Source organism: Lathamus discolor, chromosome Z, assembly GCF_037157495.1.
Source record: "Lathamus discolor isolate bLatDis1 chromosome Z, bLatDis1.hap1, whole genome shotgun sequence".
Lineage (NCBI taxonomy): Eukaryota > Metazoa > Chordata > Aves > Psittaciformes > Psittacidae > Lathamus > Lathamus discolor.
This window is the reverse complement of record NC_088909.1, coordinates 70,513,020-70,531,348: the sequence shown is the minus strand read 5'-3', so window position 1 is coordinate 70,531,348 and position 18,329 is coordinate 70,513,020. Positions and strand designations below refer to the sequence as shown.

The 18,329-nt window shown below is 40.1% G+C and overlaps 1 protein-coding gene across 4 annotated transcripts in view; it reads left to right on the top strand.

Annotated features, from left to right (window-relative positions):
- LOC136006084 (transducin-like enhancer protein 4) overlaps nt 1–18,329 on the top strand; it is a 99,612-nt gene that overhangs the window by 38,642 nt on the left and 42,641 nt on the right. For 2 of the 4 annotated variants that reach the window (XM_065664105.1, XM_065664103.1), the window contains exons 6-8: nt 1,416–1,490; nt 14,776–14,980; nt 15,406–15,422. In XM_065664105.1, the coding sequence (XP_065520177.1) occupies nt 1,416–1,490; nt 14,776–14,980; nt 15,406–15,422 (297 nt within the window). Of the gene's footprint in view, nt 1–1,415; nt 1,491–8,597; nt 8,663–14,775; nt 14,981–15,405; nt 15,423–18,329 lie in introns of those variants that run through there. The other 2 variants (XM_065664104.1, XM_065664106.1) reach the window with 2 other exon arrangements.

Here is an 18,329-nt window from a genome sequence, read left to right as displayed (position 1 = left end):
CCCATTCTGAGGGCTTCTATTGGAGAGAGTTTATAAGTGAAAATGCCATTTTTGTTTGTGCATTGCACTGGGAATTGACAAATCTGAGACTGCCAAGTCCTGGAGGTAGTGGAGCCCTTTGTTATGGCCCCCTTTCCTATCAGGGCTGAGAGAGTCTTTCCCAATGCTCTTCATCTACCCTTGAAGGTTGGTAGGAGTTTTAAGAACCTGGGTCCCCACCTTATTGTATGCAGCTTTCTGCCCCTGGTAAGGACGAGCAGGAGGTATTGCTGCATGGTCTGTTCTTTAGCTCTGCGCTGCCTATATACACAGGCGTGAGGGCAGACTGGAGGCTTTAAAGACACCCTTTCAGCCCTTTCCTTAAACTTTGTGCTAAAGAACACCTAGATGTTGGTTTCTATACAGAGCTGGTGTTGTTTTATTGTTATGTTTTCAGCACCTCTCAAGATGGACAAGACCTCTCCCTGCTCTGTGATCCACCAGTGGCTTTTAATCAAGGCTTACACACTCCTAGTGCAGATCATGCAGATCACACAGCCTCGTTTGCAGTTCTCCCTGACACCCCTCATGTGTAATCCCAGTCCTGCAAGGCTGCGTGTGTATATGAATTTGCCACCAGTGGAGCTTTGAATTGGCATGGATCTGGTTGCAAGATGAGGACCTTATTTTATCTGTAGTTGGTGTTTTCAAATAAATATCAATCAGTTTTCAGTATACAGCAATTTTGAATTTACTGCAGGAATACAGTATCACTCAAACTGAGATAATATCACCACTGAAGCTTGTAAACTGTATTGTTAATTAGACCATGTGGTTTTGATGGACTTTTTAAAGCTATTAAAATTTACATGTTGGAGATTGAAATAATTAGTTCTCTTTCACGTGTTTGACAGAATTGTGAATGGCATTTTAAATTTGTTTCTTACGGTTGAGCTGCTTTGAAATGTACCTAGGAGGAGAATGTTTATATCCTTCAGTGATGTGGGTGCTATGTGCGTGTTCAAAATACCTACCTTTCTTTTTCAGTGTGCTTTTGCTGTTTTGTTTTTTTTTTTTTTTCCTTTTTAATCAAAAAGTTTCGATGGCTGTCAGGAAAGTGGCTTGCCTTTTGAGTTGGTGTCTAAATTCAAAAGCACACTGAACAAAAGGTGAACAAAAGGAAAACAGTTCTCCTTTTAGCCAGGTTGTAAAATAGCTCTTTGGGGAGCAAAGGTGTAATTCCTGGCAAGTAACAGCATAAACTCTTCCTCCCTTACCTAATATAAGTCTCGCAGATAAACACAAAACATGACTGTCTGTTAGAGAAGTTATTTCAAGCCCTGCATGCGTTTGAGAAGCAAAGAAAAAAAAGGAAGACTGTACTTAATAATTTAGAAAACCAATAATTTTGTTTTGTTTCTGATCTTCATTTGCAGCACCAGCAACAAGTGGTGCAGGCTGTGGAGCGTGCCAAGCAAGTGACCATGGCAGAACTGAACGCAATCATTGGGGTATGTGGTCTTTCCATTTTAGCTCTAATAGCATTTGTAAATAGTTTTTCTTTCTCTCATGTATGAACTCATTTTCATCAGATGGGCAAAAGTTGTGGGCAGTAGTGAAGTTCAGTAGCTTGATCTTCATCAAATCTAGTTACTACCTGAAGACTTCTGTTTGCACTGTGTTGAGAAAACTAACGGAGTGATTAATGTCTATGTTGTTATCGATTTCCGGAAGCTTGGTCTGAATCTGTTTTTTTGTTGTCCTTTTTGCTTCCTTTGCATGCCATGTGCCAGTCTGCTTCTGCAGCTGTGGTAACAGGTAGCCTTCATAAGACACACTTATGCTTTAGAAGGGTTTTTCAGATCACTACTGCCAGCATCTCTTTCAACAGCATCTGATGTGGCTCAGGACTGTGAATATTCACCACACTTTTCATTTTTACATGAAAAAATAGATGTTACTTAAAAAAAAAAAAGCCCATGAGCAAAAAAGAAAACAAGCCAAAACAATAAACCAAACAGCCAACCCAAATCAGTGACAAAATCATGTGTCACCAGTACACTCATAGGCGTGCCTGCTCCTACTCATCTCAAAACAAGGGTATATGGAGCCCCTGTTGCGAAAGCTTTACGTCCAGCCCCATTAGCATGGTAGAGCAGTCCTGTGAGATTTTATGAGTGTGGGTAGCCACAGTGTTTACATTTTACAGCTGGAGAGGAAAGGCATAACAACGAAAGCCGTGACTGTTCACACTACATAAAATAAAGGTGAGAAGTCATAGCTTAATAGCACATTATTCACATGTATAATTATGCAGCTGGTGCAAGCAGTTGTTTAAGTTATTCTAATGAAGACACTACAACTGTACTTCCCATCTTCTGTGCCCTCCCAAATGCTTTTTCTTTTGTGTATAGATTATACATAAAAGTCTTCTTGCTTTTTTTATTCAGTGTATCAAACACACTTTGAAATGCTAATTATTCCATTTACTTTCATTAAAATTCAAATTGCTGAGTGAAGATGTGGATAAGGGTCGCCGAATAATCAATCTGAAGTGAAGATATTGCTTCAATTATGCCTCTGTCTTTTAACAAGGAAACCAGGGCTCTCTGATCATTGCTGATGGTAGTGTAGAGCAGTGGTCTGATTTTAGCTTGGTTTTAATACGTTATTTCTAACTCTGCGTTGTATCCCTTTGACCACAAGAAAACACTGGTAGTCAATTAGAAGATATAAATGGAAAAGAGTAACCTTTATTTCCTCTGAAGTGCCCATTAGAAAGAAGGAGGTGAATTGGAGCGAGTCGTGTAGAATCATGAATAACATTTGTTGTACGTCTTTTATGCTCCAGTGGGGAGAGTGGGAGATGAATAATTTCCCAATTAGTTTTCATTACCTAACAAAAATATTGTCTTCTATTAACATTCTTTGCATAAAGTAAGTAGCTAAAGGTTAGCTTCTTTGTTAAAGAAGTTTGTATACATGTGTGTGCGTAGAGTGGATATTTGCACATCCCGTTTTGTGTGTGTGTACACGCTTGTGTATCAATACTTCAGAGTCTACTTGTGTTCGTTTTTGCGACTCACCTTTGTAAATATTAGGTGACCGCAAAAAGCAGTTTGTTTTCTAGTAAGACTGTGTTGATTGATGTGATGTCATAGATACTGGTTGTTGCAGCCTTACTTAAGTTTATCCTGTTTTCATGAACCACTAAACCACACAGAATAAATATAAGCAGGCTAGATACCTGTCTGGGAGCCTGGCAGTAACTTGTTGGTCTTCCCCCACCAGACAGAAATAAATTTTCTGTTTTGTTTGTTGCTGTCTGAATTTATCTCTTGAAGTCAATTGAAATTCTGTGGCCTCAAATTTTCATAATGTCTGAACTTGGTTTTGTGCATGAAAATTGGACAGCTCTCACCTCCCTCATAAGACTGATTTTTACCTTGCTGTACTGGCTTTTTTGACTCCTATTTTATATTGACTTAGGAAATATCCTATGGCCGTTGCTTTAGTTTTAGAGAAACAGGAGCGATACAGACTGAAAACTGTTTTAATCAGGTTTAAAGAGAAGTAATCTAGTCCAGTCCTTAAGATATTCATTACCAAAAGAAAAAAATGAACAGGTAGGACAGCAGCTTATCAAAAAAGCTGAAGTTCTGATTGTGTGAATACCCACAATAATATTATGTGTGCACTTAGATTTAAAGTCTGAAAATGTAACATGGGACTAAAAAAGGCTTTTCATACTTTGTAAAGTGAATACAAATAAAAATAAAACAACATAGTTAGAAATCATTGCTTTTCTATATCTCTATGTTATGTTATTTTACTGGTTGATAAGACTGATGGAGTTTGTGTTCTTTTAACCTTATGGTATTTTAAAAACTTCTGAAGTTGTTTGCTCTTTAGAGCTTTTAAAAATGTGTCTGTAGTTACCCATTGAACTGTGTATCAGAGAAAGACAGAAAAGTGTTTGGGTTTTTGAAGTGCAGCTGTATATTAAGCTTCTTCTAGCTTTGGGAGGCCCAATTCGGTTCACCTCACTAAACCCCATTTGGTTCCAAAACGGGATCCCTGGCTTTGAGTTTAAAATGGATTTTACCAGAATGGAGGAAGGTGCAAGAAAAGAACTGAAGGTGCACAAATCATGTCTCTCCTTGTGTTTCACATGAATATGTTTTTGTGTGAATGTGCTCTGATTTAATGGAAACTGATGAAGCACCTTTTAACTTTGCGGTATTATTCTATCTTTATTGGTAAATGAATGAAATCACTGATCCATGCAGTTTAAATGCAAAATACTGAAGTGAGCCTGGAACCCCGAGAGACTGCTTGTTCTCCTGACAATAAACTAGTTGTGTTTAATGGAATGAAACACAGTTATAATGACTTCTTTCACAGGTCATGTTCAGTTTAAAACTGTTGATGGGCTGAAACAAGTTAAATATCATCTATCTTCTTCTAGAGAGATACAGGGAGAAAAAATATACCAAAATTAAGCATCGTGAGCGTGCTGCAGGAGGACTGTAAATCTGCAGGCATCCAGACTCTGCATCTGGTGTTTGCCATGGGCGCTGTTGTGCAGAGTTCCTGCTCAGAGCAGTTTGTATGGCACATCCAGAGGTCCTTTCCAGGCTGGGCATATCGGGGTGAGCAGTGCGATGTTATCAGGTTGATCTTGTCATGTGGCATAGCTGCTATGTTTTTAAAATTAGAATCTGCAAGGTTACATTGTTGGAACAACACACAAACTGTAGTCTTAAATCAGTAAGATGATCTAATTAGGAGTGATGTTTTAATTTCTTGTATTATTAAATTGAGTTGTCTAACTCTCTTAAAATGTTTTTGTTTTGGTTTGGTTTTTTTGTTTTGGCTTGTTTTTTTTAATCCATTATACTATATAATCAGAGCATGCTGTGTGAATGTGGTTACGTTTTAATAAGGGTACCAGGGAATTAACTTGTAACTTCATAAGAATTTTATCAGTGTTTCCCCCCTCCATCCCCATTTAAAATAGTCTTTTTCTGCTGCAGTTAGGTAGTGAGGCAGAAATAGAGGCTACTGCTTGCGTCTCTGTTTATCACATGGAAAGAGATAAATGTACCAAAACCTTAAGAACAGGCATGTGATGGTGTTCAAAGAAAATGCTGTTTAGCACAAGAAATGCTGAACCTCAATTTTTAGCAGTGACATTTTAATGATAGGAAGCCTGCAAAATTATTTGCCATCAATTGTGAAGGCAATAACAAGCCTTGGTGGTTTTTCACACCCTCTGTGTTAAGTGCTTTCAGAATGACAGCGTAAACTGTGTTGGAGAACTCCAAGGAAGTAAAACTGATTAAAATGTTCATGCTTGAATGGTGCTGATGGAAGAGTTCATTTGGACTTTCTCTACCTCCTGCAGCTCAAGCTGAAATATTAAAATTCAGTGGATTTAAATCTCTCTCCCCTCAGCTCAGGAAAAAAACATTACATTTTAATAGGTTTTAAACTCATAATTCATTGGTTTGGAGCAGCGCTATTAAATCTATTTAAATATTACTTGTATTGCTGAGGAAATGATTTAAATTATTTTTCCTTTACCATTCTATACATCTGAGTGAAAAAAAAAAACGGCTTTTGTTTAATTTCTAAGCATTTTGTTTTATTATGTCACTTTTATTCTTTAAAAATAAGCAAATGGCAGTTACTGGAAGAAAGGACTCCTTCTGTATTGTCACACATAATCATCACGCTATAAAGTTCCTTCTTAAATACGCTGCTTGTCTCAATTTCTGCCCATGTGTTTGAAGGTGAGGAGCTTGTTTGACCCACTCAAAAGGTGCATAGTTTTTGGTTGCTTTCAAGCGAGTAGTCCATTTTACAGTTGCGGATAACAACACCTGTTTAAGAAATCCCAGTGTGCCATTGCAGGCGAGGAAACCTTTGGAGGCTGTGTGATACAGATATAAGCACACAAGTTGTCATAAAAGCTTAGCATTAGTACGTGCTGTCGCTGGCATGGCAGCAGTGGTCCAGGGCTCCTGCTGCCAAATGCCGAAGTGCTTTTTTGCCTTGGTGTGTAACGTACAGAATCATCTCCCAGTCCTCACAGAGGGTGGGTTGTTTCTGCCTCTGGTCTCTGCTTGTGCTGTGAGGAACAGCAGGGGGTTTTGGTGGCTGAGGGGAAATGTTTTGATTCCAGTTTGCATGGCAAAGTTTTTCTTGCCAAGTGTGTGCGTTCAGAAATGGGAGCTTCAGGGAGTATGTGGAAGGTAGTAGAACAAGCCAAGTGTGTGTAGCTCAGGGGCAAGAGTTACTCGTCTCTCCAGCCCTTCTGTATTGAATGTTCAAAGGCTTATTTAGCTGTGATTAAAGCTTAAATGCTGTAAACCAGGTTCGTCACCTGCTGTATGTTGTACACAGATTGTAGCAGCAGGAAAGCGGCAGACAGGGTAGACTTAGTGGGTATGTGTTTTGAATTGTGTTTTTTGTGTACCCTAAAAAAATGTTGAAATTTATTCCTTCCCATTTAATTACTCTGGTTTGCTGTTTTTATATTGAGGATATGTGATTCTAAGGTCCTGCAAATCTTCTGATGCTGCCTATTGTCTGAAATTGAATTGCAGAAGAAATTATACAAGGCTTTTTAGTGAGCGCCTTTTGGGTTTGAATTATTCATCTGAAATCTGGCTAGGTTAAAGACACCTTGTTCTTTGGGAGGAAAGATGTGTTTTCTAGGGATTTTTCTTCTTCTCCTGCTATTCTTGGGTGTCAGCTTCAGAGGGAGCCTTGCAGGTGAGGCCTAATTTAAATAAATCTCTTCTGTATGCAGCATCAAGTTGAAAACAGGGCACAGGATCGTATTTTTAGGGATTTTTGAGGGAATTGGAATGGAAATAATTCCAGGTTCCATATTTACTGAAAAAAAAAAAAAAAAGCTCTGAGGATGGATTTTAAATACCGTTGCTACACTTGGAATGGGGTGCCACTGTTTTCTTCTTTTTCACTTATTTCCAGTAGCTGTGGTAGCTACTGAATTCATATTGGTCTATCACTATATGAGCAGTCAGTAACATTGCAGTGTTAAGTGCAGACCACTTTATTACATCTCACTGCCAATATGCTGATGCCAGAGGCCCTACTTGTTATGCTTAAGTAAGTGCGTATGACATGAGTGTTATGGCTCACATACTGTATCTGATCAGGCAGGAAAGCTGACTTCTGCCTCCACGTTTTTCAAGGTTTTCCAGTTTGTGGCACTAAAGCTGTGTGACCACCTTATCTTTTTTTTTGAATTACGATTAATCAGTGCAGATAGGAGAGGTCTTAAGGAGAATTTTCTTCATGTTTTACAACATGAATATATGCAATATTTTATTTATGACTTATTTTTGTATGCTGCCACTAAACACACAGTAGAAAGGAGAAAACACTGCTGCCAGGGTGGTCTGTATTCGAGTGTATGGAAGCTGTCTCTAACGAAACACAGATTTACCATACTCCCATCAGACTCCTGGTCCATTATATGCTATATATTATCTTCAATGATGGCCCTGTACCAGTGCTTTGGGAAAGAAGAAAAGGTGTTTAAAGGATCTGTTTGGTTTTGAAGTACTGTGAAGATGGGGCTCCTAAAAATTCTTCATTGCAAAATCAGCAGTGTTCATGTACTCAGTGGAGGTACAGTCCCTATAAATATGTACCCTTGCTGAACAGCGTAACCTCACTAAAGCAACGGTTTTAGTGCTTAACTGGGATGGACACTAAAGCATTGCATAGGGAAGGCATTACAGTGCTCTGGATGGGGCCAGAGCTGCACCAGAAGTGGCAGTCTTTAAAGATGTCGAAAGACAAAGAAAGAATGGTTCAATCCAGGCAACCCAAGCAAAGACAATTTGCTGAAGTCCAGTGCAGTTTGTGTTTGCATGTTGTAAGCATGATGAAACTTCGTGTTAGCACTTACAGAGTTATGGAGCCTATGCTTCTCAGTAATTACTATCCAGAAATTTGACATGCTAAGGATTGACTTAAAAAAATGCATTAAAGAAATGCATGTATGGGCTGCATAACATGCATCTCTCTTATGCTAAGACTGCATGGCTCTTAGACTGTAACTTGTGAGGAAGCTTAGAAGTAAATTACAGCTGCCACATTAAAAGCTCTGGTGATAAAATTGCTTATAGATTTAGCAACTCGGGTTTCTGTGACCAGTGGTGTTGCTTAAATTTTCTTCTAGCTTTTATTCTTTGATTAATTATACATCTCAGATAGTGCTCTTTCCACTTCCCAGATGTGTTTATGTAGCCCAGGGTTTCAGAAACTTTTTCATATGAGGACCATAGAAAAGATTATTTAGGACTCTGCTGGGAAAGGTATAGGCATCACTCTTCATTTTCTAGTTCTAAGGAAAAGGACCAAGATTCAAGCAGACACAAGAGGGACACCATTTTCCTACTGTCAGTCCCTAAGAGAGAAAATCTCTTCCTGTGGTCTGTGGGTAGGATGTGTGTAGCACCTGGTAAGTACAGTACTTCAACCACTGTGTACATAGCTAGCCAAAGCTGATTTTTGCCATCTATTCATCTGTAACAGAAGACACCCAGCTGCTGCCATCATTGTTCTTTTCTATGCATTTGTTCTTGTGAAATGGTTTTGAAGAGCGTGTGTAGCACATTTCACGCCAGTGGTGCTTGGTATGGTAAGACATTGAGCTTTACTGGCATTTCGTGCTTTTTGCCTTCTCTTGCAGGAGATGTGGATTTTCTTTTCCTTAGCTAGCAATTTATGGGAGAGAAGGAAGAAGAAGGGAGCTTAAGTGGCATGATTTATGCAAGAGTTTCTGCCCTTTATTACGTGATAATAGAAAGCGATTTAAAAAAGCCTAATTTTTTCTCCATCCGCCTCCAGAGCGAAACTGAGGTGGAGAGGAGAAGGAACTACTGAACTCCAGGATTCTGCAGGCAGGTGCACTTGGCCTTTTGCAAGGAACTAGGTTTTCCCGTTATTAAAATGCTGACCTTTTTACCACAAATCTTGTGTTTGCTAGTGGGTTGTATTAATTTTTTGTTACTTTTGTTCTCTGTTTATGCTGCTTCACTGAGTAAAGAGAAGTCATAAGGGGGTAAGGGAGGACAAATGGTGAAACATATATTCTGACAGATAGATGTTCCTATATGTATGATTAAGAACGGAAATGTGCTCTGCATATATTGCCTTTCATCTCACAATATGGTTCGGGAGATGACTTTTTGTTCCTAGATCGCTTAAAAGATCTGTGAGGCAATTTGTAGAGATATGATTCTGATAGTTTCTTTTGTTATTTATGTAGGAGTTCTAAATGCTCTCTTTCTGATTAATGACAGCTGTTGATTTTTTTCCTTCCCCCCATAGTTTTCTCAGTGGAGCTTGCTTTCCTCCTGTAAATCAGCATCCGCAAAGGCAGAAATCACTGTTCTCAGAGAGTAAGAAGCTTGGCATTTGCTTTTCTTTTATATTTTTTTTAGGATTTTTTATTATTATCATTATTGGTCTCCTTATTTTCTCTCCTCTTTATTGTTTTTCATTCTTTTTCTTAGATTTTGTCTAAACTTGTGCATTCATTCTCCTTTGTGAGCAGAAATTGTGTTTTCCAGTAGATCAGCTCTGTCTGAGTGTTTAGAATTCTCACCAGTCTCTGATACCTTTCTTTTACACTAGGCATATTCATTTGCAAAATGATCACTTTCCCTTAGAGGATTAAGGATTGTATGTAGCTCCACCCTACATCTGTAGCATGGTCTCTTCATGGCAAGCTTACCATATGCTATATATGCTTATAGCTCCAGGACCGTTCCGCTGAAGGAACTGCTGCATGACTCTTTGTACACTCTTTTGCTGTGCTGTATCTTAACATCAGAAAAAGCACTTCTGTAATGGTAAGCCAGCACAGAAATGTACAAAGGAAGTACAGACAGTGCACATCATATCAGGGGAGTGAACAGGCATGATAGATAACAATACATACCATCCCAAGCACACTCAGAACTGCGTGTGCCAAAGGACTTCCTTTTCTTGCTGGTCTCTAAACCATTGTCATAAATACTTTGTACTGTCGAGTTTTTGGTTTTATGTCTTTATTTCCTCTTCATCTTGGTTACTGTTTTGTCTGTATGCTGTCTTACTAAGGATTCACTCAGAGCAATACATGACTTCATCTAACAAATTTCAAACAAACAATGAAACTATTTTATCCAGATTTTTTTAAGATCTTCTTCCAGCACTGGAGGTGTGGGTAGTGCGTGCATGTGTATAGATATAAAGTAATTTTGAGACATTAGTTTGATAACATTATAAATGTCTTCAGGTTAGAGGAGTATGTTCAGGTTGTTTGAATAATGCCTATGAGTTTTCAGGGTCTGCAAAAGGAAAAGTGGTAGATGACTGCGACACAGAGCTGCCTGGAAAGTATCCAGTGAAAACTTGGACCTTTTCCAGGAAAATAGGCTTTGAATGCACTGACTATAACAAGAGAGCATTCGAAGCTAATTTGTTAGTGGGTTTATTATTGCACTTTACTTTAAATTTGATCTCTTAAGATGTGTTGGGAAAAGAATTAAGCTAAGCATCAATATTTAGAATTGCAGTTGTAAAAAATGGTAATACTCAGATAAGAAGCTTTCGCAAAGCCTTTTTGACCATTTGTTTAGACATGGCTTTGGAGTTATTTTACTCCTCAGTGTATGCTGTTTAGGAAAATATACAGAAAATAAAAAAAACCTAACAGATCAGTAGCAACCAGCTTTTATCTTGACTTGGCATGTATCACTATGTCTTGAAAGTTTTACTTCAGTCTTTACTACTGAACAGATTTAAATTAATCGTCGTCCTAAACTTATTGCCAAAAAGAATGCAGTCTTCTTGTTTGACTTCTTTCTGATTGCTGGGTTCAACCTTGCTCTTATATTTTTGTGTGTTGGATGTTTCTTAAAAACACTGCAGTCTATTTTGCAATTCTTTAGGGCATGTTTCTTGATAGCCAACTGATGCTGGTTTTATTTTTAAATAGTTCTGCAAAGTATACAACATAATAAAGCCTGCTGTACTGCCTTTGCAAGTTTTCACCTGTTATGCATTGATGCTGAAAATGTATGCTTGTCCTTATGCATACTGTAGTCAACTGTGATGGGATAGTCTGAAGTTAACCACATGCTAAGAGTTCATAAATAACGTGACTAAGGATGACAAATTAAAGAGGAGATGGAGGAGTGGGAAGTGAAAGCATTACAGCAACATCAAAAAAAAAAAAAAAAAAGTGGTTGCTCAGCTGGCTCATTTTCAGGCTTTGCTTGCACGTTTTTAAATTGTGTCAGATTTTATGATCTAAAGTCATGGCATAGGCAGAAACAAACGTAAACTTCTTCCACAGTAGCATATTTCTGTGTGGAGAATATCTGTCAGTTGTCTTACTCCTCCATACCTTTGGCGTTTTGGTGACTAGAGGAGCCCAGTTTTATTTAATCACTTTGCAATACTAAGGTGATGCCCAGTTGGTTAAGAAATTGTCTGTGGTTTTGTAACTTCTGCTGTAACCAAGTAAGGTTACCATGGGCAGTAGAAAGCAAAACCAAGCTGCAAATGCTGTGAGCATTTGAATATAGTAATAGGTATCAGAGGTCTGGAAATGACAGAGATGCTGTATCACTTTGTCTTTACCTTCTTGTGTATGCCTGTGAGCAAACCGTGCTTAATTATGCAATCATGTACTGGGTTTCTTTTCCTGTTTGCTCTGTCGTATTTTAAGTATAAAAGTCTGCCCAGTATTTGACTTAAATCTTGTCATTTCTGTTTTCAGACCAGTGCCTCCCTTTTGCCATGCACCATTGCTCATTGTGCTGGAGGAACTCATAGTCCTTTCCTGTGCCAATTCCACCATCCTCCCATTATTGAATTTTTAGTCCCACACCAGTCTAACAGCACGCACAATGCTGCCCATGTTGGTGTGCACAGGCATTCAGGGTTATATACTGGAATTTTGAGTGTTAGTTTAGATTTGCTTAACAGTCTGGTTTTCATAATGAAGTATTTTCTTTGTGCCATTACAGTGTGAACAAATTTCTGCTGTACCAGTGAATGAACCTTTTGTGACTGTGGGGGTCATGTTCCATATTTCCAGATTCCATGTTCCCATCATTTTCTATGAAAGAGCTTGGTCTCTTTAGAAAAGCTCTCCATGGCAGGAAGGTTGTGTTTTGTTTTGGTTTTGGTTTGTTTGTCTGTTTTCCTCCTACTCTCTCCAGTTATTTTCAGAGCTCTCTACAATTCAGCTTGCAGTGAAAACACATTGGTTCTTGGCCAGGAGGGACTAGGCCAGCCATGCTGTTCAGAGTGTTCTCAAGCCTCTACACCCTGAGGATTCATTACCCTTAGTACTCTTAATGCCTGTATTATGCCTGGGAGGCATTAATGTTGTTGAGTACATCCGAAGTGCTCTCTGTGCTATGTAGAGATGTTCCTAACAAACACCAGTAAAAAAGAGGATTGCATTTGTAGGGCAGTTCTCTTCAAGCTCTTTGGAAACCATCCTGCACTGATAGAGGAGGTCATATAATGCAAGCTGAGTGGGTCAGTAGGGAGATATGTGTGAATTGTACTGTGTGAACTGTCAGTGAGTATACCTCGTATACTTTGGTCAACAGTGTAATTAATTAACGGGGAAACCTCCGTCACTGTTGATATGCTCGGGCTCTTCTCAAAGCCTTTGCTTTCACAAGCAGATTCAGGCAGACATCTTCTTGCAGTGGCTTATAGCACATTCTGTAATAGAAATGGAAAATTCCTGTTTTAAAATGAGACTTCAGAACACAGATTATTTTGCCCATTCCCTTCTTTCTCTTCTTGTCCTCCTTCCCCTTCCCCAAGTCAGGCATGCCAGATTGTTCCCTTGGTGCAAGGCAGCCGCATTCCAACCCTGAAGCTAAACAATATGCTGTTGGCTCTTGCTTCATTTTGTTGTAGTTAATAAAAATTCTGAGAAATGAAGCATCTTCCATTAAGAGCATCAAAGCAATCAAAATGTGCTTGATACTTTGCACAAGAAGGAGCACCTGCTGGAATGACATGGGATCGCAAGCAGAGAAAGGATTGAGGTGGAAAGGTTTCCACTTGGAAAAATATTCCAGTTTTCTATATTTTTGTTGTCTGTTTTCCATTTGCCTTCCCTCCCGCCTTTCTTTTTGGTTTTTTTTTTCCCCCTTACCTTCAATTTGGTTCATTCCTTTCCTTTCCCTGGTACTGATCTGGGTCAGATGACTTGTTCATGCCACGACCAGTCTGATTCTGCTGCCTGGATTGTATTTCCAAGAGTAAGAGAATGATCTTCATTTTCACAGGGGGTTGTTGAGGGAGCTGGGTGTGCAGTTTGCCGCATGAATTACCTAGTGTGCTCAGTGTGACTCTCAATCTTACTTTCAGCTCACCCTTACTTAAAGGTTCATGCTAGGAAGGGGAGGGGAAAAGTGAGTGAACAGCATATTGTCTCTTGATTGAGTAAAGAGCTGGGTTGCAAGGTGGAAAGTGAATTTAGGTTCAAATGAAAATCAAACAAAAGTAGGACTTGAGTCTTGTCAATTAGGAATTTAAAATGGAATTTTTTATGCAAAGCAAGTTAAGTTTTTATTTCTTCTTCTTCCAAAGCCGTGTACGCAGACGTGCGGGGAGGAGAACAATCCTAGAGGGCTTCCAATTCAGTTTACCCTGAATCTTGAGCAGTGACTGCTTGAAAACAAAAAGGAAATTTCAGAGCTAATCTCTGACACTTAGTGAGCAAGCCTTAGACCTGAACAGCTCTCTCCTGGGATATATTTAACATAACTTCTTTCACCCATTTGCTTTTGTTTTCCCTGCCTTCCCTATGAGTAGCAACAAGCAATCTATCTACCCCACAATGGTTAGTATAGCACAGAGCTTGATGCAGCCCTGGTTGAGGTCAAGCACTCCAATTCGAACCTCTCAAGGGCTTTCTGTATGTGTTGCCAGTGTACTGGTAAAAATGACTTTAAACTCTTGTCAGCGCAGTTACTGGTGCATGCATCACAGTCCCACTCAAATAAACCTGTCACAACACAGAGTCAGCAGCTAGAGAAGAGTACGAGGGCAGGCCTCTAGCTTTTCATTCGAGCATCACTAAACGTGCACAGAGTGCCCAATTATTTCAGCATTATTGAGCAAGCCTACAGGAAGACCCAAGCCTTGCTACATTAGATTTTCTTTAGTAATTTGCTGAAGTACCGCTGAGGACACTTAAAGGGCTTAAAACGGTGGCTGCAACCAGTTTCCTTTTCTGGATTGTTAATTCAGGTTTTCTCTTTCAAATTAACTCTCACTGCATGCTGTGCAGTAGCGCTGGGAGAACTGTTTAACACTAATTTTCTCAATTTTCAGCTTTTTTTTCCTTCATTATATAACTGCTTTTATATAGTTACATATGTTTTGATTAGACGTGTACGTGGTGTGCTTCAGATAGGAAGAGTAAAATGTAATACCTCTGTCAGAGAAATAAAAATATCACCAAAACTGTAAAATGCTTTTCCTTTATTCTCTTTTTCTTTTTTTTCCTGTTGCTGTTGTTCCTGTAATTCATACTGAAGTTTACCGGTTGTGCTGTGTCCAAGCATATGGGCAATTTTAAAATGCCAGGGTGTTAGTGGGAGTTGATACCTGGATCAATCAGCTGCATCTGTTGATGTGATCCAGTTACGCTTGATGTACTCCTGTACAATTGGACAGCCCCCAGCTCTCCGAACAAATTCAATATCTGCGTTTCCTTTTTCACAGCAGCAACAACTCCAGGCCCAGCATTTGTCACATGGACATGGTCTTCCTGTGCCACTCACTCCGCACCCCTCAGGCTTGCAGCCTCCAGCCATCCCACCCATTGGCAGCAGTGCAGGTCTTCTGGCATTGTCCAGTGCACTGGGGGGGCAGTCCCACCTCCCAATTAAAGATGAGAAGAAGCACCATGATAACGATCACCAAAGAGGTAGGCAGTGCCACTTGAGTGTGTGCTTTCAACCATTCCTCTTTTCTTCCTTCCTTTTCTCTTAAACTTTCCTCTTAAAAAAAATGAAGAAAACAAAAAAAAAAAAAATGGGGGTGGGGGTGTAAAAAGAATCCTAGTTTTCACAAGAATTCACAAGCTTATTACATCAGTATTTATTACTTAGTAGCTACCAGAAATTAGGTTCAAATGCTGGAAATCCAGTTTTATAAATGTGGCTGTACAGTATTAATAATTAACTGTACAGAAAAGTTAACATCTGTGCGATTTATTATTTAACAGACATCAGGATTCTTCCTTCCAAGTGTGATAAATGTATAATTTTATGTAAACTAACCAGTACTTTTCTCTTTCTCTTTGCCACCGCCTCCTCTCCTCCTTGTGCACGGGGGCTGCTCTGCATGCAGACAGAGACTCCATCAAGGTAGGACTCCATTTCATAGGTGAAGGAGGCAGCTCAGAAGAACTGCACACTGCAGTTTTCTGAAGCATGGCCCAGGGTGGTGGGAAAAAGTCACAAAGTAAAACTGGTTTGTGACACTCGTGTTTATTAGCGGCGCCCTGCACAGACTGTCTGTCACACTTAGAAAGTGGCACGTAGTGGGCAGCTGGGATTCTAGGCAGATTGCTGGAACAGCGCTCGGGGGCTGTTCCTGGATATAAGGAAAGGACTGCCCGGGGTCTCTGCCCCAGCTTCTGAGATACGAAGAATTAGCCAGTAGTTTTAAGTCATTTGGAGGCTGTAAACTGTAATTCTGATACATCCCTCTGATGCAGTTGCGGAAGGAGAGTTCTGTTGCTCACAGGGGAGTGGTGGGGTGCTCCCTGCCTGCTGTCCTTGCCAAAGCAGTTGAGAGGAGAGAGCTGCCATTCTGTACACCGACAAAGGTGGTACTTGCACTGAGAATTCTGCCTTCCTTTTCCAGGAATTAATTTTCAGGTTCTGAATGACTCTGCAGCGTATGTGTGTGCACCATCCTGTGCATGGTAGTATTACAAGTAGCTTCAATACACACCTTGCTGCTCATGTAATTTTGAGCATTCAGTGATGCATGCGACTACAATTCAGCATGTGTGCCTGGATGCTTGTACATACTGGATAGCCACCAGAGCCTCTCAGAGGCTTCTACTGTTTTAATATGCTGCAAGTGGGGAGGTGCATCTTGGCCCTGCCCTCTCCTGGATTAGTCTGCTCTCCTCACTGCTGCTGACTGTTTACTAGCTCGCAGAAGACCCAGTTGTTGCCAGCTACGCAGTTACCTGCCCAGCTCTGGATAGCTGGATGTAGTTATAGAGTAGAGCATGAGTGGATTGCACAGTTTTCAGGATCCTTTTTAGGCGATGGTCAGTGTGAAATGAAAGATAAGTTTCCCTTACACAGGGCAAGACCAGTGCCCACCTTACTGAGCACTTGTAACAAATCTGTCAAGTTTTTCATGGTGTTTTTTTCTGGAAGAGGTAGAAGAGGTGTTCACAGCTTGAGTCTTGGGTGCATTAGACAAGGTTACCCAGAGCTTGCCAGTCAGATGTTAACTGGCGTGCCCTCTACAGCTCTGGGAGGAGCATGGTGCTGGACACGGGCTTTGTCCCAAGCAGGAACCTGTCTGGCTGGCACTGCCACAGAAGGGGCCATGCTTTTCCTTCTCCCTGAGCTCCAGGTGGGAATGTGCCCCGCAGCTTTCCCCAGCATGCCCATTCTGCTACTGGCAACTCTGCCATGTCCCAGCCGATCGCAACTGAGCTGATGGTTGTCAGTTTTGCTATTACCCACAGGGTTCTGCATAACAACCAGAAGCTGACAGGAACTGTCAGTTTTTACTGTGAGCAGCAGAGGCACTGAAGCTGTCTATCTTCTGACATAAGACAACAGCGCATCAGATTTCACTTCAGCTTCCTTGTCATGAGGGCTAGAAACTGGGATTATTGCTTTATGTGGCAAGGCTGGGTGCAGATTAATGATGATTTCGCTAGAACACCCCATGTTCACTGTGAACGGATAGGTTTTAGTCCATTCTCTTTTTTTCCCTGCGCTCAAACACGCTAGCACAAGTAAGGCAGTTACCTAAATGTGTGAATACAAACCCACCTGATTTCTTTAGCATGTTTGCATACCTGTACAGTTGGAACCATGAGCATTTCACTCAAGAAGGTGTATGAGGAGAACTGCTCTAGTATATGCTGATTGAGTTTTCTAATCAAAATTTGCTAGTCATGTTTCTGTAATGCCTGTGGGATGTTGGGGTGTTTATGCTGGCATGGGTGTTACATGCAGTGTTTATACCAAAAAGGCTGATTTTGTCTGGGAATGATTAAAAGGCACTGTTATTCATACGGCTTCCATAGGGAGAGGATGGCGTCACTGCTTTGTGCCAATTTACTTCAAAATGATAAGTAGATGTTTGTCTTGCACGGTGTTCAGAATGTGAGTTGGCTTGTATGTCAGCATTATGGGGCTTGCTGCCAGCTTTGCAAGGTGAAATAGTTTGCTAATTTCCTTAAATGTTTTCAATGATGCCCAGAGTAGCAGTTAGTCGCTTGTTCGATCGATCTGTCCTCCCTTAAGTGGTTCCTGGTTAAGAGAGGCTTTTTATGATTGTCTGGTCTGTGACTTGAAATGGTTTTTGTCAGCCAGAACGTGCCAGTTGCCAGCAGCTGGAGTCTGTGTGCTTGTATGAAATAATTTATTCATGCAGGATAATACTCCTTAACATTTAACAGGTAATGAACGTGACATAAATTTTCTTCTTGCTTTTAATTTTTCCCTTTCCTCTTCCAATGTGCAAACAGGCAGCTTTGGTACTCTAAATAGTAAGTAATTTTTGGCCATCTGTCAAAAGGAAATTTCAATACAAATTTAAATTAATGGTGCCTGAAATTTTTTATAGCTCCTCTAAAAGCCTCTAATGTGCAGAAAATTCTGAGTCTGCTGGTAGTAATTAGTGTAGCATGTAATGAGGATATGGGCAATGTTATACAGCCCCAGTGTAACGTTTTGATATGGTAGCAAAATTTTGATTTATAGAAGGTTGTGCCTGGGTTTAATTGTGAGAGACACTTTAAAGTGTTTTCTTGCTGATACAGATTATTAAGCAGGGCAGATTTTAGAATAGCTCATAAAGTGTAAATTTACGCTTTAGTGTACTATCAAGATAATGAAGATAACCTACCCATTTCCACAAAGAAAGGAGTTTGGGTGAAGTGTCCCACTTCTTGCCGCTGCTTCTGGTGCTTTGGATTTGCTGGGCAGTTGTCTTTGTGAAACTTGCTGTCTTTTCACTGTGCTGGTCCTGATCCTCCTCTTGGTTCTGGCCAGGGAAAATGAGAATATGCC